This window comes from Grampus griseus (assembly GCF_964374135.1).
Source record: "Grampus griseus genome assembly, chromosome: 14".
Lineage (NCBI taxonomy): Eukaryota > Metazoa > Chordata > Mammalia > Artiodactyla > Delphinidae > Grampus > Grampus griseus.
The window spans coordinates 50,769,542-50,795,861 of record NC_139008.1 but is presented as its reverse complement, the minus strand read 5'-3'; the positions used below and the strand labels follow the sequence as shown (position 1 = coordinate 50,795,861).

At 43.5% G+C, this 26,320-nt stretch overlaps 1 protein-coding gene across 1 annotated transcript in view; it reads left to right on the top strand.

The window, feature by feature from the left end:
* SLX4IP (SLX4 interacting protein) overlaps nt 1-26,320 on the top strand; it is a gene marked incomplete at its 3' end in the record, with an annotated part of 181,168 nt that overhangs the window by 150,295 nt on the left and 4,553 nt on the right. Inside the window, 2 exon segments of the mRNA XM_082670713.1 lie at nt 7,750-7,827; nt 12,363-12,451. Coding sequence (XP_082526839.1) covers nt 7,750-7,827; nt 12,363-12,451 — 167 coding nt within the window.

The following is a 26,320-nucleotide window of genomic DNA, read 5'->3' as shown; positions in this document are numbered from 1 at the left end:
AGCTGCCCCCTTTAAACCAGGTGTGTACTTTCTCCAGTTCACCTCTGTCAGAACCCAGCCCTTTCCTGTTACCTGTCTTGCCCCTTAAGCATTTAAGTGTGCAACCTCAATTCAAGTGGTAAAGGAAGAACTGAGTTGTACACGTATAGGCATGGCATTTTTCATTCAGCCTTTCAGTATTGTTTTTTAAATATGGTTTAAACGAAATTGAGTTATTTGTAGCGAGGTGGATGGACCTAGAGTCTGTCATACAGAGTGAAGTAAGTCAGAAAGAGAAAAACAAGCACCATATGCTAACACATATATATGGAATCTAAAAAAAAAAAAAAGGTTCTGATGAACCTAGGGGCAGGACAGAAATAGACACAGATGTAGAGAATGGACTTCAGGACACGGGGAGGGAGAAGGGTAAGCTGGGACGAAGTGAGAGAGGCATGGACATATATACACTACCAAATGTAAAATAGATAGCTAGTGGGAAGCAGCTGCATAGCACAGGGAGATCAGCTGTGTGCTTTGTGACCACCTAGAGGGATGGGATAGGGAGGGTGGGAGGGAGACGCAAGAAGGAGGGGATATGGGGATATATGTATACATATAGCTGATTCACTTTGTTATACAGCAGAAACTAACACAACATTGTAAAGCAATCATACTCCAATAAAGATGTTAAATAAATAAATATGGTCCTAATAAGCGGGAAGTAGAGTAGGTGACTTCTCAAAGATCTTTCTTGTCCTGTGAGTCTGCGATCCTGTTGGAATAAATCCCATGGTTCAAGAACACTTTTTCTCAATGTACATGGTCGTCGAAGCTGCAGTGGGCCCTGTGCAAGACAAGGAGCCCACAGAGGTCGTGCTTCATCTGGCATCCTCGTCTTGGGCACAGGAAGTTTGACAGCTATTGCAGAGGGACCTGCTTCAACAACCAGCAGTTCAAACAACTAGCTACCTCATTTAGAAGGTTTCTTAAAACTCTGTGTTGCTTTTTATGCCTAGTTACATAAATGTGAGTGAAGGATTTTATAGGTAACTTTGAGTTTTATAAGTACTCAGTATCACATCATTCCCATGAGTACCATGTAGACCATCGTTTTGAATATCATTTCATCTGTGCTTGAATGTTATCTAATCACGGTTTTCATATTTAACGTTAAGGGCATATTTTTATAAACAAAATAGTGGGAAAGTGGTATGCGAACGAAATCTAAAGTGATAGTTTCTCAGTATGTTTTATTCTAATTTTTGTCTGCCCTGAGAAGCTTTCTCATTCAGTGTTAACAATCTCTGATAGATCCTGTAGATAATAAAATTAATAGCACATGTGGCCCGTGGTATTACATACAAAGTCAGTGAGGTTACAGGTAGAAAATTTGTTTTTTTCCAAGTAAATTTGGCCTCAAGTAATTATTTTGTTCACAGGTTTTGTTTTTTGTTTTTTTTTTAATGGAACTAACCAGTTTGCCCATTTGTTTTGGCATCAAATAGACATAGCTTCATTGTGACTCAGAGTCCAGTTCTGTCCTTATTTAAAGACATGAAATGTTATCTCAAGGGAACTTTTTTGGAGTCTCTAAATGTCTTGGGTAATAAGTGAAACTTTTAGCCCAGGATCAAATATTCCACTTACCCACCCAAATTGTTTCCCAGTTGTGGTCTTAGACTAGGATCCTGTGTGTGTCTTCTTAAACTTAGGACAGGACACTTGTTTTTTGGTTCCCACAGAACAGTTTTTTTCTACAACCCCACCGACATCAGCAATGGTGAAGGTCGCACTTAGACCTACAAAATGTTTCAAAGGGCTCCATAAAGGCTTTCCAAAGACGGTGTCTCATACTTAGTTTTTCCTTTATGTTTCAAGAGATGGCATCAAGCTTATGATTTCTCTACCCTTGACTGTCTGATAAGGACTGGTATGACTTTCCGAATAGGCACAGTTTCAGAAGTCATGAGTTATAACTTCATTTCTCCTGAACTAAATAGCTTTAAAACACACACGTTACCCATCTTTTAAATATATTATGTGTTCCTGGCCTAGTCTAGCACCAAGACATTGTCAGTACTTGATAGGTATGAGACCCTTCCTTCCTACTGTCTTATTAAATCTCACCCAAGTCTTCAGCTAGTGAATGAGCACTGACTCAAGACCTCAGACTGGAAAGAGTCACAAGTCTGAACTGGTGCACAGTATGGAGCTGCTTCTAGTTCAGCCCACAGTCATCTGATTGCCACCAAGTCCCCTTTCTTAAAACAAATGTAGACCAATATGAGACCACTATCACACCTGCTTAGGTAAGCTTACCTTTGCTGAAAATTGAAGTATCTATAAATTTAAGATTTGGTTTCTTCAAAATCAACTTTAGGACTGAATCTTCAAGTCGTGTGTGTTTCAGACTTGGAATTGTAATTATAGCTTTAGTCTGAACCTGCAATTTCCTGCAGCAGCTAAAGAAACCATCAAAATTAATAAATGGCTGGCATTCTAAAATAGCATGCAGGGGCTTCCCTGGTGGCACAGTGGTTGAGAGTCCACCTGCCAATGCAGGGGACACGGGTTCGTGCCCGGGTCCGGGAGGATCCCACATGCCTTGGAGCGGCTGGGCCCGTGGGCCATGGCCGCTGGGCCTGTGTGTCCGGAGCCTGTGCTCCGCAACGGGAGGGGCTGCGGTGGTGAGAGGCCCGCGTACCGCAAAATAAATAAATAAATAAATAAATAAAATAGCATGCAGTTTGAAAATTTGTATTTAGGCAACTGAGATTTTTTCTTTAAAGTTCAAATCCTGAATGGGGGTCATTCTCCAGAAAAACTAGCCTGATCTCTTTAAAAGGTCAGAGTTATGGAAAAAAGGAGGAGGTTATTTTATTATTCTAGGTGTAAGAAACATAACCAGATGCAATGCATGACCTTTGGTTGGATTCTAGTTCAGGAGGAAAGTCAGTGATACACATTTTGGGGGCATTTTGAGAATTTGAACATGGACTGTCTATTTGAGCAATAATGTCATGTCAGTTATGATCATAGTATTTTGTGATATAGGAGAATGTCATTGTCTGGGAGTCTGTGCTTGCATATTTAGGAGTAAAACGTCATGATGTCTACTCTGAAATGGTATAGCAAGTGGGTATATGAAATATGATACAATATTAACCATTACTGAGTATAGATGGCGGGCTTTGGGGTGTTCATGGCACTGTTTTTCCTCTTTTCTGGGTGTTGGAAATTTTTCATGCTTGTGCGTGAGGATACTAAGGAAGCCGTCACCTCTGGGAGAGAAGTGTTGTGGGACACAGTATGTCTTGCTGAGGCTGCCCTGTGGTTTGGGAGGAGGCTTCGCTGGAGGGGAGCCATGAAGTGGTGGGCGGAGCCCACTGTGAAGGGTGCTTACCTGCCCGGCTGTCCAGGGGCTCAGCAGGCTGACCCAAGGCAGTTTCCCAGGCTCCCCATGAATTGGTCTCCTAGTCGCCATGGGAGAGGGCTTCCCACCATGGTGCACTGGACCACAGCTTCCCCTTGGCAGTCTTGGGGAAGCTCAAGTCATGTTGGCCAGGAATCCCCTGGAAAAGAAGAGAAGCTGGATAGTTTTACAGTAAAAACTCCATGTTGGATATTTGCTCTTAGTGTCTTGGGACTGTGAAATGTAACAACCCAAATAAACGACCACTCCCTTCAAAAGTATTACTCATTGGAGCACAGTACTACTTAAAACTAATCTATTGCCTGGCTAAGCCAGGATGGAATTTGTTCAACTCATACTTGATTTTTTTTGTTTGTTTTTCCCTTTCTATTCATGAAATCTCTGAATTTCTAATAAAGCCATTTGGAACAGTTTATTTTAGGCAGAATGTTAAATGAAATAGTAGCAGAACTCTGTCCTTAAAACATGGACCACCTTTCTTTCTCTCACAAATGTTACGACCCCTGCCTCCTTTTTTTCTTGGATACTTAATGTTCTTTGGTGAAGAACAGAAGGAAGTACATGTGGTAATAAGTCATCATCTGGGGCTTCATTGCAAGGTTGTCTGTAGAAAGGTAGCCGGAAGTGCAGCAGCTCTTTATAAAGTACGGAGTGCGGGAGGCACAGGGATGGGAGACTTTTGGGGCTGCTTGGGGGCCATGGGAGACGATGGCCTCCTGCTGGTACTGGATGTCTCATGACATTAAGCAACGCAGAAATATATTATTTCTAGAAGTAGACATACCTGAAGACTCCTGGTGGAAAGGTGCTTCCACTACAAAGCAGTCCTCTCTCTAACCCCAATCTCTTTCTGTGGCTACAGACAGTTTTTTCAAGTAAGTAGCTCAAAGAAAACAGGCATCCTTAAGTGTGATTTATAAGTGCCTCTGGATCTTGGAATACCATTGTCATGTAGTTTTCAGATGAATATCACTTTATGATTTCCATTTTGCTTCTTCCCCCGCTGGCCCTGACCCTGGTTCCGGGCATTTAGAACATCAGCGTTGCAAGCTGGTGCCCAAGAAGGGGAAACAGAAGGCCTCCTGGATTCTTTGCCAAGCTGCTATTTAGCTTTCGAGAGTAGTGGAGCTTTACATTAACCCTGGATAATACAGTATCTCAGTAGCCTGCTCAAGTCTGTGAAGCCAGTTTCATTAAAGAGCAAAGATAATGTACTCTTTATCACTGCCTATTATCTATGGATAAATGAAGTACAGCTCCCTAAGCATTTCAGTTCAGTATATTTCAACAGCAGTGAGTTTCTTCGTTTACATATCAAAATTAGTTTGCCGTAAGAACTGACACAAATACTTCTTGTGTTTTCTCTCTCTTCAAGTTTCTCTTTAAACAATAAGGTTTCCTACAGCCAGTAGAATTTGAACTAAGCAGGTGCAAATCTCTTTTCCATGGTAAACTTACCATTTCTCTTATAGGTGCCATTCGACAGGGTTTTCCACTAAAACCATAACAAGACGCCAGCTGAGGAATGATTGCCTTTAACATAATCCTGTCCAGGAGGGTGGGGGACAGAAGAGGAAGGATTTCAATAAACTCATTTCTCCTAGTAATGTCAGTAGTAAAACAGTCAGAATTTGACTTATACTGCTTTATTTTTCTATAGGGGAAGGTGTCCTACTGAGACAGCTGACCAAGCAGGATTTAGTTATTACTCAAGTGGTATCTCCAGATACCAGGCTTCCTGAGCTCGAGCTTTCCTAGTCGACTTCAGATTTAGTGCCTTCCTACTAATAACATTTTATCGCTGGAGATTTTGTACAGGGAAGAGTTTTGAAAATTTGAGCATGCCATCTGACTCTTGATCACCTGGAACTATAAGCATTAAGTGTGATCCACCAGCAAAGGCAGAATGACTTCGATATTGCATTTTTGTTGTTGTTGTCAGTCCTTTGGAAGACTCACATGATAAATCATTACTTTGAAAATCACCTTTCTTTGTGTGTTTGTAAATCCCAAATTGTTAAGGACTCCTCTCTTACCATCCCCCTCCCCCAGCAGTAGGACAAATAAACAGATGTGGATGTCACTTCCACTCTCTCGGTGACCTAAGGGCTGAAGTATTTGTTTTAAAGCACTCAGAATAATGCCAGTGGTGTGCATATTTTGTTTGACACTTTAAGCAGAAGAAAGCCACATGACCAAAGTGCAATCCACTTTAAGTATGTTAGGAAAAAATATATTTCATCTCAGTAAATCTGGAGATTATCCCATCATAGATGTCACTGTTATTTCAAAATCCCCGTGACTGAAGCAGTTGTGCTGTCAGAGCCATAGCTTGTGTAGACAGAACATCAAGTCTGTGGTCACTGATGTTCTGGATCTTTCTACGAGGGTGACAGAAGGATACTTGAATGTAAAACTGGAAACTTTAATTGTGTTCTTTATGTACAAGTTATGTCAAAACAATCATAATGATAGTCTTTGGAGAATCCAGTGGGCCTGGAGACCACCTCTTTTTAACTCCTGGACCTTCCAATTTCATAAATAAAATACTGTCTTTAAGAGTTAGCAATTTTCTGAGGTTGTTTTAGAACCTGGGAACCCTCACCAATCTTTGGTGGGCCTTTCACTTCTGATTCTTCCACCAAGTACTGGACTGTGTTAACCGGACGTTTTTACTTGATTTCAGGAGAGTCATCAAGAGAGTAGTCTATACCTGGAGGGGGGCTGGAAGGAAGGAAGGAACTATGCTGGTACTTCCTGTGAGCCACCTGCAATTCCATTGCCACCCTGTAAGGTGAATGGTAATGTCTCCATCATCACAGATGGAATGCATTCCTTTGGACCAGGCTTCTTTCATTTAACATCATGTTTGTGAGATTCAGTTCTGATATTGCCTCTAGTTGTAGCTTATTCACTTTTAGGGGCAGAGTAGGATTGCACTGTGTGACTATTACCTCCTCCCTTTTTTTCAATTAAAAATTCTACTTTTGGGCTTCCCTGGTGGCGCAGTGGTTGACAGTCCGCCTGCCGATGCAGGGGACACAGGTTTGTGCCCCGGACTGGGAGGATCCCACATGCCGCGGAGCGGCTGGGCCCGTGAGCCATGGCCGCTGGGCCTGTGCTCCACAGCGGGAGAGGACACACCAGTGAGAGGCCCACGTACCTCAAAAAAAAAAAAAAATTGTACTTTTGATGGGTATTTGCATTGCTTCCAGTTTGGGACTATTGTGAAAAGTGCTATTAACGTTCTGTGTGTTTATGCTTAAGTTCAACTTTAGATGCTGAAAGAAGCTGTGCCATTTCATACTTCCACCAGCAGTGCATGAGAATTCCCATTTGCCCACATTATTGCCAACACTTGGCGCTCTTGGCCTTTTTCAGTTTGGCCATTCTGGTGGATTGGAGAGTTTTCTTTCTGCCTCTTCTCTTTTCGTGGGTTGGGGGGGAGGTTCATGTCATATTTCTTTTCATCTCATCCTATATAAAGGCTTTACTGTACTTGAATTAGAATAACTTATTTACAGGCGAAATACACCCTTCTTCAAATAGGTATTAAACTCTTCTTTCTGTGAGCTGATAAGTAACGAGCATCAGAAGGTGGCCAAGATTGGTTCACCAGCTCAGCCTGAATTAATCCTCCAACCTGGAGGGACTGGTTGTTAGGCCTGTTTGGTCAGACCTCATTTATTCCAATTTACAGATAAAGTAACTGAGCTGCTTCAGGGACTGGAGGCTATTCCAGGTGCCGTGGCCGGGCCTCCTGGAAGAGCTAAGCGTACACTGTTCACCCCTTCCTCTAAGAGAGGCCCTCTACGGATTCTCTTCATCTTTTGCTCACTAGGTAATCATTGAATGCTCACTGGATGGCAGGCACTGGGCTAGGCCCGTGGGATTCAGTCACAAACAAGCTTATTATCTAATGCTGTCTTCTTTCACTTTACAGGTTTTTGTTTGTTTGTTTGTTTTAATGGGGTATACTTGATTTACAAAGTTGTTTTAGTTTCAGGTGTACAGCAAAGTGATTCAGTTACACATATACACATATTCATTCTTTTTCAAATTCTTTCCCCATACAGGTCATTAAAGAGTATTGAGTAGAGTTCCCTGTGCTGTATAGTAGGTCCTTGTTGGTTATCTATTTTATGTATAGTAGTGTGTGTATGTTAATCCCAAGCTCCTAATTTATCCCTCCCCCTCCACATTTCCCCTTTGGTAACCATGGGTTTGTTTTAGAAATCTGTGAGTCTGTTTCTCTTTTGTAAATACGTTCATTTGTATCATTTTTTAAATTAGATTCCACATATGAGTGATATCATATGATATTCACTTTACAGGTTATGGCTTTCAAATCACAGCCTATTTCCTCAAGAGAGGGATACGTCTCCGCTGCCTCGGGGGCTCACAGAATGCAGGTGAGAAGCCAATTTCTTGGGTCGTCAGGCATTGTGCACAATTAACGTGTCCTTAGAGAAGGGGTGAAAACTAAGGAATGAAGATTCCTAGTTGCCTCATAGCCTTCATGAAACTTAGTATTTGCAAGCACTTGTGATTATTTGTGTTTCATCTTGCACTGTTTACTGCCTGCCTGAGCGCAGTGAGTGGTGCCACACTCTACTTTCCTTTCCTGGTGCATCTCAGCACTTTCCTTGAGCTTCCAGAGTGACTGGACAGGCAGTTAAACTGTGACTCACTTCACCATTGTCGGTGCACACCAAGGCCCAGGAGTACAGAGCAAGCACGTGCACAAGAAAATGCTTTCCTAGGTGTGTGATGAGGCCTGCTTTCCCCCCACCCTGGCCCCCATTTCCCCAAGTCAAGACGTCCACTGAGGAAATGATTTCAGACGTGTCCAGCCAACAACAACAGAGTCAGATGCTAACGACCGGAAAGAAAATCTAGCTCAGCTTCCTTGGATGATTTTAGTACATAAGACATGAAACAGGGACTTTAAAAAGTAACTGTGTGGAGGTTTGCTCTTGGGATCTGCAGTTACGGACACTTTCTTTTTTTTTTTAAAATGCATCTTTATTGGAGTATAATTGCTTCACAGTACTGTGTTAGTTTCTTTTGTACAACAAAGTGAATCAGCAATATGCGTACATATGTCCCCGTATTCCCTCCCCCTTGAGCCTCCCTCCCACCCTCCCTATCCCACCCCTCTAGGTCATCGCAAAGCACTGAGCTGATCTCCCTGTGCTGTGCTGCTGCTTCCCACTAGCTGACTATTTTACATTTGGTAGTGTATATATGTCGATGTTACTCTCGCTTTGCCCCAGCTTCCCCCTCTACCCATCCCCCTCCATGTCCTCAGGTCCATTCTCCATGTCTGCATCATCTTTATTCCTGCCCTGCCACTAGCTTCATCAATGCCTTTTTTTTTTTTTTAGATCCCATATATATGCGTTAGCATACGGTATTTGTTTTTCTCTTTCTGACTTAATTTCACTCCGTATGACAGACTGTAGGTCCATCCACCTCACTACAAATAACTCAATTTCATTTCTTTTTAATGGTAATATTCCATTGTATATATGTGCCACATCTTCTTTATCCATTCATCTGTCGATGGACATTTAGGTTGCTTCCACGTCCTGGCTATTGTAAGTAGTGCTGCAGTGAACACTGTGGTACATGTCTCTTTTTTTGAATTATGGTTTTCTCAGGGTATATGCCCAGTAGTGGGATTCCTGGGTCATATGATAGTTCTATTTTTAGTTTTTTAAGGAACCTCCATACTGTTCTCCATAGTGGTTGTATCAATTTACATTTCCACCAACAGTGCAGGAGGGTTCACTTTTCACCTCAAACTGTACTACAAAGCTACAGTAATCAAGACAGTATGGTACTGGCACAAAAATAGAAATATAGATCAATGGTACAGAATAGAATGCCCAGAGATAAACCCATGCACCCATGCACATATCATCACCTAATTTACGACAAAGGAAGCAAGAATATACAATGGAGAAAAGTCAGCCTCTTCAATAAGTGGTGCTGGGAAAACTGGACAGGTACATGTAAAAGAATGAAATTAGGACACTGCATAACACCATACACAAAAATAAACTCCAAGTGGATTAAAGACCTAAATGTAAGACCAGACACTATAAAACTCTTAGGGGAAAACATAGGAAAAACACTCTTTGACATAAACCACAGCAAGATCTTTTTTGACCCACCTCCTAGAGTAATGAAAATGAAAACAAAAATAAACAAATGGTACCTACTGAAACTTCAAAGCTTTTGCACAGCAAAGGAAACCATAAACAAGACAAAAAGACAACCCTCAGAATGGGAGAAAATATTTGCAAACAAAACAACAGACAACAGATTAATCTCCAAAAAAATGCAAACAGCTCATGGAGCTCAATATCAAAAAAACAAACAATGCAATTAAAAAATGGGAGGAAGACCTAAATAGACATTTCACCAAAGAAGACATACAGATGGCCAAGAGGCACATGAAAAGATGCTCAACATCACTAATTATTAGAGAAATGCAAATCAAAACTACAATAAGGTATCACCTCACACCAGTCAGAATGGCCATTATCAAAAAATCTAGAAACAGTAAATTCTGGAAAGGGTATGGTGAAAAGGGAACCCTCCTGCACTTTCTTAACTTTAAGTGTCGGTTGACTATGTTACTCTCACAGTGGGGCCTTCCACTCTGTTCAGTTCTCTTAGTAAAATAAACCAGTTAACTTTGTATCTGTTAAAATACAGCCTAGCTACCCTTCCTAGTAGGGACTGCCATTGCTTAAATCTTTACTTTATTTAAATATTGACATAATATAAATCTCAGTTATAACCTAAGCAGAGTGAAAGGGTACATAAGTGGCCTTCTATTTATATAATACCTGGCACCAAATTGTTTAAAATCTGCCATTCTAGCGTTCTTCTTTTCTTTTCTTTTTTTAAAATTTATTTATTTTTGGCTGCATTGGGTCTTTGTTGCTGTGCGTGGGCTTTCTCTAGTTGTGGCGAGTGGGGTCTACTCTTCGTTGTGGTGCGCCAGCTTCTCATTGCAGTGGTCTCTCTTGTTGCAGAGCACGGGCTCTAGGAGCACGGGCTTCAGTGGCTGTGGCTCGTGGGCTCTAGAGTGCAGTCTCAGTAGTTGTGGCTCACGGGCTTAGTTGCTCCTCAGCATGTGGGATCTTCCCGGGCCGGGGCTCGAACCCGTGTCCCCTGCATTGGCAGGCGGATTCTTAACCACTGCGCCACCAGGGAAGCCCTAGCGTTCTTATTTTCGAGAGGAATCATTTGATAGAACTGATCATTTTGAATTCTAGTTCAGATCCACTAATGAACTATGTTTCAAGATTGTGATATTGGGGGGCAGGGGTGCAAATAATGAATTCTGAGTCTCAGTTTCCCCTTCCATAAAGCAGGAAGTGGACTCTTTACCTTTTATCTCAATAAGATATTGGAAGAATTAGTGAATAAATACTAACTGCTATGTTAACTTTGTTTTTCTGCCTTTTCAATGTCCACCCTAGCCACCTAGCCAGATATAGCACCCATGTGGGTCAAAGTTTAAACACACTGGACCCCCTGAAATGGGGGTTTCTGCATGAGAAGGACCAGAGGGAGTCAGATCAGAATAGCAGGTTAGGCCCCAGTCGCGGAGACTGAATGTTTGCAGGTCGCATGGTGAGGAGCCAGGGTGGGGTTCTGAGCAGGGTAAGCGGAGCTCTTGTTGGAACTGCTACCCCACTTGCCCTGAGTAGAATGAATTGGAATAGAGAAGAGTGACCCCCACAAGGAGACAACAGAGGTCCCGGTGAGCAGAGAGCAGATCCTGGAACATCAGCTTGCTAGGCCTTTTGGTATCATTTAACCTCCCCGAGTGGTGTGAGGCGTTAACTGTACAGAAGTTTTGTGTCTGTGTAACTGACACCTTCACGCTTGGCTTGCGTCACTACCTCAGTGCTCTCCGTTGCCATCCGTTGTTGGAAATGTGCAATGTATGTAAAAGGCTTCACTTTCATGACTCATAATAAAAATTGGTCACATCTAAGAGGAAGATTTTCTCTTTTAGAAAAAGATGGCTTTATTTCTGTTATAAATATGATACGTATTATAAAAAATATTCAGGCAATACAACCAAGTAAATGCAGGGGAGAGAAGACCCTCCCACCCCCACCCCCCAGAATGTACACTGTTAACATCAGCTAAGCATCCCTCCAAAGATAGGTGGAGGCTGCATGAATGAATGGAGAGATGGATAGACAGATGGAGAAGGAGGCACACAGGTAGTAGCATTTACCACTTTATAGTCCTTTCGTTGAGTGTTGAGAAGTCTGGTTCTGTGATTCATTCAGTCTTCCCCACCCAGAAGTCAGTGGTTTTGCTTTAAGAAGTTGTAATAATGGATCACTGCAACTGTGGTATTGTTGTATCAACTCTACTATTGCACATTTAACCATTTCCTTAAGTTTGATCATTAATTCCTGATCAGTGACACTGCTGTTTTCATAGCCTGGTTCAGATCAGTTGTAGGAGAACCTCTCCAAGACCAGGTGACCGAGGAGAGGATAAGTAAACTAGTAAGAACATTGTCGAGTCACGTTTTCAGATTTTCGTCATCTTCCCGTGTACGTCAGAACACTCATTAGTTAATGTTGACCCTATTTCCTAAATGTGAGTTCTGAACAGAAAACAGCAAACTGACACAGAGGGAAAGCTGTAAAGGCCCTGCCTGGGGCTTTCATGTGATATGATGGCCCAGGGGCTCAGGTGGACCAATCTGCAGCCTCCTTGGCCATCCCTAGAGCTTTATGCTTGTCCCGCAGTATTGATGACAAACACTGAAATGAGGGGAGGGGAGAAGACACGTGTCTGATACATACACGCTTATTGCTGTAACTCAGAAGTCTGGGACCAAGCATTTCTGTGTTTAGTCTTTTGATACCTTTAGTAATGTGATTTCCTTCATTTTGTACAGAACTCCGGGTATTTCCCGACAGATTTGTGGTCTGCGTAAGTCAGCTTGCATTCAGTCACGATCTTTTGGCAAGTCAGAGTGAAGAGTTGGTACGTATGAAAAAAATTCTGTAAGCAAATAAATCTGCTTAAATGATGAGTTATTATGAAAAATAGAAAAGAGATTGTCGTCTATTCTCATTCAGCTCTTGAGCCCTCAGTGCATGTTTTAAGGGACCAAAAAGTCTTACCTGTTTTGCATGATAATATTGATTAATTGATGTGCTGCTTCTTTTCTTGAAGACGCCTTGAAAATTTAGCATGATCAGTAGTATCTCTTCCATAGCAATACAAAAATGAGAAAACATATCACAAAAACTGTGAAAATGCTTATGATAGTATTTAAATGAAATATAAAGCATTCTTTAAATGAAATGAAGCAAAATCCACGTTTCCACTAGAAGCTTTCATTGGGGTCAGTGGCTTTTGAATTTTATTCCATGGTGAATCACTGACATTTTCATGAGAACCAGTACTTTTCCCCAGTGTGTTATTTCTTAGCTGATAGGGTTTGTTTTCTCTCTCTTTTCTCGTGCTAAGTTTTGAGCTCCATCAGTCCTATTTCTGTTTCGCTGGAGTTCTCTATGCAGACAAATGGATACTGAAAATTCACTCCTAATGTTATAGTTTACAGCTTTGTCTTTTAAGCTTAGCATATACGTTTGAGAGTCTCCTTGGTGTGTGTGTGCATGCATGTGTGTGTGTGCGTGTGTGTATCTTGCTGCAGTCACAGCTCAATCTATCAGAACTTACCTCTGTACCAATTTTTTTTTCATATTTTTGGACTTGGACTTGTGACTTGAAACTTTAACAAAGAGGGGAAAAAATCTAGTAGACGTTAAACGTGGGCATGAAGTATGACATGATTATTATGCTTCTAAAATAATTTATAGGGATATTAGATTATCCCTTATGTTTATTATTTTTTAATCCATTTGAAATTTGGCCCACATGGTCTAAAACCAGCTTCTTATCTTATCTTAAATAAATACATAGGAAAAGTGTTTTAGAGACTAAAAGGGTGAACAGAGACCCAGCAAAAGTAAAGAGCAGAGAATGCAGATTTAAATTTAGATACCTTCATCTGTAGCAGATGAGCCCTTCAGAAAAGCCAGTGGGACCTGTATTTCATCTATCAATTAAATGCTAAGTATACACATTAAGTGAAATAAATGGGGCAAACCTGGTGAAAAGTATTGAAAGTTTATTTGTGAAGTATTTGTAGGATGTTGAGTTATCTTAGTAAATTAATAAATACTAAAGTCGTAATGCTGTTGGCAAACAGCTATAATGTAATATAGCTTAACTGATTCTCAGACCAATGAAGAAATTGATTTGTGGTTTGAGAAAACAACAATTAATTGTACCACAAAGTACTACTGTTTTCACATGGAATACAGAAGAAATTAGATCTTGTATGGTATGTTATATTAATATGTAATATTTTAAATTATTAAGGGTGAGTTAAAATATCTCCATACAAATGAAATATTATCCTCCTTAGGGGCACTGGTATTTATACAGATGTAAGTTTCCTATAGCTGCTGTCATATAAATCTTATAATCTGGAGGACATCCTAAATGTTAAGAATTGTCATTCTGAAAAGTTGACTGGTCTGAGCCTTTTGCGTGAGCCAGTTCCGTGTTCTCATATTCAAAATGTTCTGATATCCAGGGATAACAGTGTCAGACTTAACCATGTTAGCTTATGAGAAAAGTGCCATTTACATCATGAGGATCTTTCACTGTTTGGAGTGCTTCTCTTTAGATGTAGTCAGTCTCTGTCTCTTGAGCTTCCTTTTTCCCCACCTCTGACCATCCTTCACATACACGCTTTCCCAGCCACACGTATACAAGTCAGCTAACGCCTGGCACTGCCAGATGGCTCCATCCCAGGCACAGGCTCCGTGCACCCCTCTGCATGGCCAGCCTGCCTGTACAGCGCCCCTCCTCACAGGCCTGTCCACCACTTCCTCAAGCTCCTTCCCCCAGAACCGATAACATACCCAGGTCAAGCAGAGGGCCCTCTCTCCCACAAATGGCCCGTCCAGCCAAGGCCACAGTCCTTCCATTACAAGTGCCTTGGACTCTGTCCTCATTGATATTTGATGTCTGCAGATCCCTCCAGTCTCAGCTACTTAAGGATCAATAAACAATCCTTCCCTCCCAGAATTGCCTTCTGCCAGAGAGAAGGCAAAGTTACTCCCGTTATTCTTACTCTCTCTCAGATGCTCAAAGCCAGTGAGGTCTGGCTCTCCTCTGAGTATCCCTTGAACTTCCTTACATTTCTTAAAGCTTCGAATTCTTTTATCAGTTTACACTGATACTCACCACAAGGCCGGATCCGTCTCATTTTCTCTTGGTAGTTACTCTCCAGGAATGTCTGACTGAGCGAGGCCTGGGGAATGGGCTTCCTGAGCAGCTGTATCAGAGGTACTTCTTTGGTATAAATGTCAATTATTTTTCCTATAACTGTTTACTGAACTCCCTCTTCCCCAGCCACGGAAGTGATGGCGGTGAGTCAGTACCTGGGCAGCAGCCAGGGAGCCTTTAACTCGTGCTGTTGCCTTGAGTAGAGATGCCTTTTCTCCTGCCTTTTTCCCTTTCCTTTCCTTTCCTTTCCTCGATCCTCAGTGTCTAAATAATAGTCAGGTAGGAAATCTGCGAGTGCCTCTTCAGAGCTGCTCCTCCTGGACACAGGGAAGCCAGATGCACTCAGCTCCCAGGTTCCTAAAGGTGGCAGCACAAAAGAACCACTGTTCCTGATCAGGCGGCCCAGAGGGAGTAATCCCCCTCCTTTGGGGGCAGAACGAGTGCAGTCAGTGCTGCCCCCCAGCACCACGGAGGTCTGTCACACGCACACGCCCGTGCACGAGGGACTCCCCGCATGGAGTCCCTCGTGCACGGAGGTCTGTCACACGCATACCCCAGTGCACGAGGGACTCCATGTGGGGAGGTGCTCCGTGTTGTTGCAGTAGCTCTGCCCTGAGTGCCCACGTGCCAGGGATGTGGGAATCATGATGTGTACTTTGGGAAGAAAGGGCATTATTACGAGATGAGTCATTGTATTTTTCTTACTACAGTTTCTCATAAGAAATCTTGACGCCCTTATAGCCTAAGTTTGGGACCTATTGCTAGAAATGGAGCTGGGAAACCTTTTTGCAAGATTTTAGCTTTAGTTTCATAGCTTTGTTTTTCCCTTCACCTTCTTTTCCCTAGAAATACTAAGAGCAGAAAGTAAATTTGTATGGTGCTCAGTGTATCCCATTCCAGCAAATGTTTTCTTTCGTGTTTACAAACCCAGGTCCCCATGTAAAGACTGCTTTCTTCTTTAGATGTAAAGCCCAGGGGGGCTTTGGGAAATTTAAAATTGTTTATCATTTTATCATTCCTTTATTAAAGAAATAACGAACATAACCGAAGTCATAGCTTTACTTTCCAAAGTAATAACTTTATTGTGTAAATAATCACAGAACTCTGTATATATCTGGGACATTTCAGAGTCAGCACAAAGCTGCTGTCTCATAGAACACTGGTTACAGCGGCTCCTAGTCTCTGGAGACCTTCCCATCTGCTCTCACCATCACATTTTAACATAGTTTCCTGAGTACTGGCTGTGTGCCAGGAGCTCTGGTAGGCACTGGGGAAACAAAGAAAAAGAAAAACAGTGCTCTTGCCCTCAAGGAGCTTACAGTCTGGCAGATCAAGGGTACTGAAGGTGACCCAGGTGACCTAAAAGTTGTAATTCTAATAGAGCCTCCTTTTTTCTTAAAGACGTACCCGTTCTGCACTTTAATGGTTCATTCAGCTGCTCTCTACAGTTCGGGAAGGGAAGTCCAAAATTCTAAGTTACTTTCTTTTAAACCTAAGCTGTAAAAGTCTGTGATTGTTTGGGAAATTAAAAATGGCATTTAGCACTAGAGCTGCAGAAAAGTGGATGTGTACGTTAAGATATTCAGAAGCTCTGCCTCACCTTCATTTGATTTGTGGCCAAGCTGTGAAAACAGCTGTTAAGATTCTTCAGAAAGCGCCAGGCCCTCGCCTAGAGTGGAAGGATTGCTGGCACGCCCTGACAAGAGACAATATTTCAGCACTAAACTGAACACTTCTCTTAAGTCAAGCTACTGTTTAATGTTAGAGAATCCTCCTTCTAGTTTATGAGTATAAAACTGAAATGCAAATGAGTCTAAAGAAGCAATAAACTGCCCTAGCCTCGGTTATTTTTAGCTCGGCTGTCATATTTCTCAGCTGTGCGTAACTGAACCTCTGTGGGCCTTATTAGCCCTCCTCTCAGTCAAGGGGGAGGGTATCAGATTATCTCAAAAATACTTTCTCACACTGAATTTCTATCAGAGAAAGCAGATGAAAATGTAGCTAAATAAAAACCACAAAATGATTTTGCACAAAAGAGCATTTTACTCACAGCTTTAAAAATTGTGATTGAAAAAAAAAAATTTCAGGGGAGAGTTATAGTTTAATCTTAGGAAAGATAAATAGAAATTATAAGGAAACATTTCAGTCCTTAAGTTTTTAGACTAGAAGAAATAAACAACAATTTGACTGTGCACTAACTTCTGTACCCTGATGACAGAATTATTTAGCTTCCTTGAGGAAACTTCTGTGTAAGTTTAAAACAGATCATTCAAGAGAGGAACTCTTTTTTTTGTACCAAAAAAATTAAATAAGTAGTGGATGATTTTTCTAGGTTTTTCTTACTGTATCGTAGACTTTAAGAATCCAGTCTTCTTATCTTATTGTATTTCCTAAACAATGCTAGTGATAAATTACATGGAAGCCATTAACAAGAGATTCCTGTAGCACTAGGCAAATTTCCTTGAGTGGGAAGAGGTCATTTCCATATTTTGCATTTCCCACAGTGTTCTGAACTTAGTTTTTTACTTAATAACTGCTTACCAAAATTGTACATGTTCATTGTAGAAAAGATTTTAGAAACTAAAATTTACCCACGACTCCCAACCCAAAGATAACCTCTGTTAATGATCTAGTCTGTACTCCTGTGTAGTTCATACTTGATAACTAAGTTTGGTCTGTATTTATTTTAACTAGGACCCACTCATTTGTGAATTGTCTGTTTATGTCAGTTTTTTTATTGGTATTTTTGTATTTCACAAACTCCTTACTATATAAAAACTTCTTACGTAGTAAGGAAAATAACTTTCAGTGAGTTTATCATTTACTTTTCAATTATGTGACGTTTTTGCTGTGTGGTAGGTGTCTGTGTCCTCAGCCAGGCCTGTAGTTGGGCTGGATAAGGATGGGAACTATAGCGGCATCCATCACCTGCCTGCCCTTCCCTTGTGTGGACTGGCAGGTGGATGATGCTAACGAAAATGCTTCAGGGCAGGAGCCTCGGGCGATGAAGATGCTCTTGGTTGGTCTGGCCTGTCTAGAATAGTTTTTCTAGACAATGACAGAGATCATAAGAAAATTTTTTCTCAGGGGCAATCATTTTCTTTTAAGATCAACTATCCTTTGCTTGTATGTTACAGTAAACTGAGGTTTTGTTCTCCCTTCCTAATAATAAAATTCTCCCAAACGATTAGCCAGCAGTACTTGTGAACAAGATGTCTCCTGGCCCCCATCTCCAGCCCTCCAAAGGAACCTGCCCTTTGCTGAGTTAGAACAGGTAGAATAGATAAGTTAGGGTAGGGCGTGTCTCGGTTAGAATAGTTAGATAGGGTAAGTTAGAATAGGATGTGTCTGGGGCCTCTAATCCTTTGTGCCTTTTCCCCATAATGTGCCTTTCCTGTGAGAAGCCTATAATCTCCCTTTGATGACTACTTAGATAATCGATTGAATTAAGCAAAACATGGCAGGGAATAGAACAAGTGAAAAAGGAATCAAGTGAAATTACAAGACTTGACTTTGACCACTTTCTCTCCCCTCACTCACTTGATGACCTTGGACAAGTCATTTGGCTTCTTGGAGCATCCATCCCCAGACTTACTAAGCAGAAGTAAAAGTGATGCCTGCCATGCAAGCCTTCCCAAGGATCAAGTGAGATGATCAATACAAAAATGTAAACTCTAAAGGGCCAATGCAATATTAATTGTTATTATCACCATCATTCCCATTCTTCCCCAAAGAGGAGTTAATTTAAATGCCATTAAACCAGAGTAGCAGATAGCTAAACACCTTACCCCCTGTGCCAGAAATGAGAAAAATACTTGCACATGTGATTTTCTCAAGAAGCTCAACACTCTCATTTTTCATCTCCATTTGCCAACCCAGCTTCATTTTGCAACTATGAAAACTGAAGTACCAAAGAGTTAAGTGACAAAGCCCCATTTTGGCAGCAAGTCAGTGACGGACAAAGGGGTACAACAAGAGCGTAAACTCAAGACCTCCTGCGGGAGCTCTGTTAACCACCATCCAGGGGAGGAGGAGGTAGAGTAGAGACCACCGGTTAAAACGCCTTTCATTTCCAGTAGCTGCCGGTATACTCCCAGTGAGACATTGCTTTGGAGGAAGGACCCAGTCACTGCTCTGAGGTACAGAGGAGCTGGGAACCAGCAGATCTCTCAGGCCAACTTCCTAAAAGCCACACGGCCAGGAGAACACCCACGGCGATAGCACAGACGGAGTCGACGTGCAAGGGGATTATGTTGGGAAAGTTCACTAGTACACAGATGATTTAGAATTCGGTGCTCATTTTCCCAAGGAAGCAATGCCATAAATGGGGCGAGGTTCCCAGACGAGTCCACAGAAGTCTGTCACTATCATGAGATTGGAGACTTGGAAAGGGGGTCTCCCTGTCTGTGTCTGAGGGAGATGGGAAGAGCTGTTCCTTCTGCATCCCTGGGCAGAGGGCCAGTTCTGAGCAGAATTGTGAAATCAGACAGTCATCTGTGGTGTCTTTGCTCTGACTCTCACGCCTCTTCCCACCGGCAACCAGGGCCACACTGGGCCCTCCCTGGCCAGTCCTGCCACCTGCCTGGCTGCCCTGCACATTTACCCACCTCTCTCCTCTCCCATCCTGTCCAGACCCACAAGCTCGGCCATGGGAGATGTCAGGGAAAAGATCACCACCACGAACGATGGGCTGGCAACCTTCCTGTGGGTGTTGGCGTTTTTCAACCACAGGCCTCTGAGGGAAGGTATTTTTGAATAAGGAGACCTCCAAGGGTTGGGGTAGTTCTGCCTGGGGTAATTGCCATTAAGTTTCTCTCTATTTTTCACAGCTATTTCCCTTCAGCTTTTAAACTGGGCATTATTAACCTATGATTCATGAATTATCTGAAATTTTTTTAAAGAGTGGTATGTATTTTTATGTTTTTCTGGCCAGAGTGAAATAGCTGTCTTCAATTCTCAGAGTGGTCAGTGAGTGCTCTCCCTTCTTAAGAAGCACTGGTCCCAAACCTACAAATTCTTTCAAGCACCCAAGTTTTCTCACAGTTGTGTGGCACCAGAGACTCAACTGTGGGGCCCAAGGCTGTTTAGGATTTATTTTTAGGTTCTCGAGGGTTAGGTAAGTGTACACTGGAAAATCCCTATGAAATGTGTACTTCCTGCAAGATCACTTCCTTGATTTTTTTTTTTCACTGATTTCATTTTCAGGTTAACATTCTTTTCAACTATTTTATTGGTACTTCCCTAGATCTGCACAAGATAGTTTCACAGTCATCAATTCAGAAGGAATGAAAACTTAAAAAAAATTATTTTTAAAAAACACACTAGGGGGGCTTCCCTGGTGGCGCAGTGGTTGAGAGTCCGCCTGCCGATGCAGGGGACACGGGTTAGTGTCCCGGTCCGGGAAGATCCCACATGCCGCGGAGCGGCTGGGCCCGTGGGCCATGGCCGCTGAGCCTGCACGTCCGGAGCCTGTGCTCCGCAACGGGAGAGGCCACAACAGTGAGAGGCCCGCATACCGCAAAAAAAAAAACAAAACACTAGGGTATCTTAGGGTATCTGCTGCTAACCCAAGTGGCAGCATCATCAGCAAGGCTGTGCTCCTCTTCCCCTTAGAGACTTGTCCTTTCATGGGAGGGCAGAGAGATGGAGGGCCTGTGGGCCAGAGGACCCTAGTGAAGCGCAAAGCTTGTCCCTTGGGAATTGGGCAGATGGCATGGCCTCTTGGGTGTCACTTTCCTCATCTCTGTGATAGGGGAGGTCATGTCTGCCTGGTGGGTGTCTCATGAGGACTGGTCCCTATACCGAGTGCTTTGTCTGCGGCATCTCAGTATAGACGTCCTCCATCGTCATCACCTGCAGAGAAAACGCCTTCAGGCCACGGTGGGATTCTTGAGATACCACTTTCCTTTTCTTGTACCTCTTTTTGCTTTGGTTCCTTTGAGCCAATGCACACATGTATGTTTCTATACTTTCTTTTAATTGTTCGTGACTACTCTGTCCCATCTGTTTTGTCCTTTTCACTTCCTTCACTTATTAAATATCAAATAATTTAAGAAAATCTTAGAAGTCAAATTTGGGAAAGAGAGACCTCTTCATTTTAAGACGTGTGGTTTCTGCATGACCAGGTTGCGTCACCGTCTAAGACTGTGGTCACTGTCGTATTTCAGGCTCTACTTGGGCTGCTTTTCTGTGAGCAGCTCCTTTTGTGTCAGGTCACATTTCACCATGCTGACACTCCTGGAAGTCATCAGGCATCACACTGAACTAGGAGGAAAACTTTTCTTTCTGCCTTATTATTACAAGGTCATGAAGAACTGAAAGTAGTTCCAGTTTTTTACTTTAATATTAGTATTTGCCCCTCCCCCAAATAAGCTGATAATATATTATCTTTGTGCTGCTTTTATAGTTTGCAAAAGGCTTTTAGTTTTGCCGAGTGTTGTCACATACAATAACTTGTTAAGTGCAACAAACCTGAGAAGAGATGGTGTCAGTCTTGAACCTTTTAGTTTTCAAGGGACAGGAAGGCCAGCTTTAAATGGCTTAGGAAGAAAAGGGAGGTTTTTGGCTCATGTGCCTCAAAAGCCCAGAGATCAGAGGACAGAGACTTCCATCAGGACTGTTTCTCACCATCTGTTGGCATTGCCTTCCACCGTTTGGCTTCATGGTCAGCCTCCATGTGGTGGTTGGTCCTGGTGGCTGCAGGTTCATGGGAAAAGAGAGCAGGCCCCTTCCTGGGCCACTGTAGCCCATGCATCTCTATGAGGCTCATGAATTCTGAACTCCGATTCGCCTGGCCTGGGTCACAGGCCCACTTCTGGAGTCAGGCTTGGAGATGAGTCCTCCTGAAAGGCATGGACTTTGGATGGACAGTGGGGACATGACTCCCTAAAAGAAAATCTGTGTATTGTTTCCAGGAGATGGGTGAGGGCCCACTATATAGCTATTATCACCTCCCCCCCATTTTTAAAAATAGATGAGGAAACTGATGTTCAGAGAAGATAAGGGGCTTGTCTAGATGCCACAGTGAGATAATGACCTAGGGAAGCTGGACCCACGGACTTTGGGCTCAGTGTTCTGTACTCTTCCTCCATCTCCATCTCTAACCAAGATGGCAAATTGACCCCCTGGGCACAGTGGGGAGAGTGCTGCACCAGGGCCAGGCCTTCTCGACTCAATCCTGCCCCCAGCTAAATGTGTGGCCTTAGACACTTAATCTCCTGGGTCTCGTTCTGTCAAATAGGGACACTACCTGTCTGCCAAATACTCAGTGAGGCCCCAGTGAGATGTGGGGAAAGAATTTAATCATGTAAGTTTCCTACAGATGCAAAGCATCCTTCGCCTTCTTATAAACCCATGTGGTCTGCGCAGGTGTCAGATTTTCTTTCACAACAATGTCAAGAAAACGTGCTCAATGCTTTCCAGTTTCCAAAGTGTGTTTCATACCTCTTGCTGCATTTAACTTCCCCAAACAATCATGAACCAACTATGAGGGGCTTAAGGAACTGGCTCTGGGACAAGCCACCAAGTGGTGCTATTCCTTGGCCTCTGTCCCCTCACCTCTGTGCTCCACCTTGCATCCCAGGAGCGCTAACCTGATGTGATCAGTTCTGGGTGTGTCGTTCTGAGCAGATGTGATCACAAGGAATTCAGATACAGTCACATTATGAATGTGATTTAACGGCTATGTATTCTAATATTCTATGGATTACTTTTAAAATATCCTGGTTGGGTTATTAGCTGTTTTCATTTGGAGTAAACAAAACAGAATCAGAAGAAACTCATGTATATAACCATGAGAAAATAGATCCAACTCTCAAAAGATAAAGACTGAGAGTACCATGTTACTGCATTAAGTGCTTCTGTGAGAAAAATCCTAACAGCACTGAGGATCTTTTTTTTTCCCCTTCTCCCGTTACTGCCTTCATATCTGGCAGAATGTTCTACAATCCTGGAAACAAGAGTTTGGCGGGATAACTTCTGCCATACCTTCCACCCAGGGCTGTAAGGGGGGCCAGTGCACCAGGCTGCGGCAGGCAGTAGCTGGCCTGAGCTGTGACACTGGTGCCCACACAGGGTCAGCTGACATCATGGCCCCCAGGATCTATCCACCCTGGACTGATACTGATATCCTGGGGGCCTGCAGCCAGGTGCCAGGGGACTGGCAGCAACATGTTCCCAAGAAGCCATGCTGTCCGATGAGCAGTGGGATTGCATTCGTGCTGCTTGTCCACGAATGCGGCGCGGTAATAAGAAAACTCCCTGCCTCCCCAAGTTGTTTTGAGGGTGTCATTGGTGAATACATGCAAAGCTTCTGAAACAGTGCCTGGAACTCAGTTGCAGGTTGACACATGGTGGCTGATCACATCCCACCAAATATGCCTGTTGCAGAGTCATCCCAGACTCACCCTCCATTACCCACCGTGCCCAGTCCAGCTACCACCCAGTTTCTCTGCTCCCCCTTTACTGCAGAACTCTCCAAAAGCATTGTCCGCACCCATGCTGGCCAGTACTGTGGCCACTGGCCACATCTGGCTATTAAGCATTTGAAGTGTGGCCGGTCAGAAATGATATACTAGAAGTGTAGAATCCACCCCAGACTTCAAAGGCAGTACGAAAATATAAACTCTCTTAATAATTGTATATGGATCACGCGTTGTAAAGGTAACATTTGGAGTTGAATAATGCATTATTGAAGTCTAATGTCACCAGTTCCCTATTACTTTTTCATGGGTCCCTGGAAGATTTAAAGTCACCTGTACAGCACAGGTCATATCTCCACTGGAGAGTGCTGGGCTCCACTCTGCCTCCACTTCACTCTTGGACACATTCCAGGTATGCTTGGGTCCCAGCGCTTCACCAAAAATAGCTTTCGTCAAGTCACCTTCCACTGGTCAGTTTTCACTCCTGAAGGCTCAGCAGCTTTTGACACAGTTGTCACTTTTAACGAAGCCATTTCTCCTCTTGCCTCCAGGGACACCATGTTATGTTGACTCTTCTCTTTCCTCACTAACGATTCCCTTTTAGTCTTCCTTCCTGAATCCTCGTCTTCTCAACTTCTTTTTTCTCATCCAAACGCACTCCCACTGGAGCTCGTCCAGACAGATGCCTTTAAATACCGTCTCTGTGGACTTCCCAGCTTTGTGTCTGCAGACAGAACTCTTCCTAGAAGCTGTAGCTTAGCCACCTGCTCAGCATCTCCATTCTTCATCCAGGACAGCTCTTAAAGCTTACATACCTAAAATGCATTTCTCGGTTTAACTTCCCCAAGGCCGCCCGCCCCCCCAGTACTTCCTGTATTGGTAAAGGGTGACTTCCTTCATCCAGTTGTTTAAAGCACGGATCATGGAGTTATCCTCGACTTTTTTCTTCTGCTCACTCTCTATATCCAAGCCATCAGCTTATTCTGTTGGGTCTCCCTTCAAATTGTATTTCCAGTCAAACTACTTCTCACCACCACCTGCCTCCTCCAAGACCCACCATCCTTGAATGGACCATTGCAGTATCCTCATCACTGGTCTCCCTGCTTCCACCCTTGTCCCTCTGTTATACCCAAGGTGATGCATTTAAAATACCAAGTCACTTTTCTTCTTGGAACCTTCCAATGGCCTTACCATCATCAACACACACACACACACACACACACACACACACACACACGCACGCACCTCTTACCTGCTCCCTGACCCCTCCCCAGGTTTGAAATGCTCTTTTCAGGTGCTTGTGCAGCCCATCCTCCACTCAGGTCTGTGGGTAGAGCTTACCGTGTTACCTCCCATAGCCTTCCCTGACCACTGTATGTAAAACTGCACCCCAGCAACCCTTTAGAGGTTCATTTCTCCTCATAACATCATCACCACCTGACATTGTATGGTTTTTTGTTTGTTGTCCTCCCCACTGGGATGGAGACTCCATGAGAGGAAGAACATTTTCTGAGGGTCCATGTCCGTCTCTGCAAGGACCTCAGACAATGCTTGGTGCAGAGTTCAGTGGTGCCTGATTGGATGACTCTGCTTGGTTTTCAATTCCGTGCCCCTAAGAACAGAAGTTTAACTCTGCCGGGTATCAGAATCACTTGGGAACTTGCTAAAATGTGCGTGCCCTGATCCCACCACCCTCTCAGCCCCGAAACCCAAATGCAGTAGATTCTGGGGTAGAATCCTGGACATTTTTGAACAAGCTCCGCAGGTGATTTTTTTTTCTTTTTTTTTTTTTTTGCGGTACGCGGGCCTCTCACTGACGTGGCCTCTCCCATTGCGGAGCACAGCCTCCGGACGCGCAGGCTCAGCGGCCGTGGCACATGGGTGCAGCCGCTCCGCGGCATGTGGGATGTTCCCGGACCGGGGCACGAACCCGTGTCCCCTGCATCAGCAGGCGGACTCTCAACCACTGCGCCACCAGGGAAGCCTTCCCCAGGTGATTTTGATGCTGCATACCTCGGCCGCTCTCTGCCCGATGCTGCCTTGGCGTGCCAGTTTACATCTGTGTACCTGCTGCTCTGCTCTCTTGAGCTTTGTTTCATGCACATCAGTAGTCCTTGAATCACCTGGGAGCCTAAATATAGATCTCCTAGCCCCACCCCAGATCTTGTGACTCAGAACTTCCAGGGATGGGTCCCAAGAATCAATATTTTTGAAAATCCCTCTGTGCCTCTGATAACAGCTAATCTTCCCACTAGCCTTTGGGAGGCCTGGGTATGTTTTGTGGACTCCTTGAGGAGGATAGAAACTTAAGAGCGGGTATTTTTAATGTCTTTTTTAGGCCACCTTCACTCCCCATCCCTCATTAATCCAACAGTGTTCTGTTCAGAAGTAGTACTCAGTAAGTCACTGTGGAGTGAATGAATCCTTGATTTATCCACAATTGCAACTTGCTTTGTAACTTGAACATCCACTAGTATTTCTAACTACATTTCAACCCAGCTCATTCTGGTGGGTATTCTCTTTGTAGTCCTTTCTGTCCAGGAATTTAAAATATGTTTCCCAGGTCAGACCAGACAGCATTGGGGGTAATACCCACCCCCATCACCCTTAGACACTCACCTGCTCTGCCTCCCCATTGGACCTGTGCTGGGGCGCATGGGCTTTGGCTGTCCTTGACGTGCGGTGCATCCACTGGTTTCCAGAGCATCCCCAGGAATGGAGGCGGGCCTGACCCCTTGCTCTGGGTGCCTGCCTGGGCTGCTCAAGCTGCTGAGGAGGGTATCTCCCTAATTAGACTTCTGGGGCCGGTGGCCTTGCTCCACTTCGGTTTGGTTGCTCCCTGGAACTGTATATAGACACACCTTTACAGGTGGATGTTTTTATTTTATTTTATTTTTAATTTATTTATTTCATTTATTTATTTTTTGCTGTGTTGGGTCTTCGTTGCTGCATGCGGGCTTTCTCTAGTTGCGGCGAGCGGAGGCTACGCTTCGTTGTGGTGCGCGGACTTCTCATTGCAGTGGCTTCTCTTGTGGAGCACGGGCTCTAGGCGCGTGGGCTTCAGTATTTGTGGCTCACGGGCTCTAGAGCTCAGGCTCAGTAGTTGTGGTGCCCGGGCTTAGTTGCT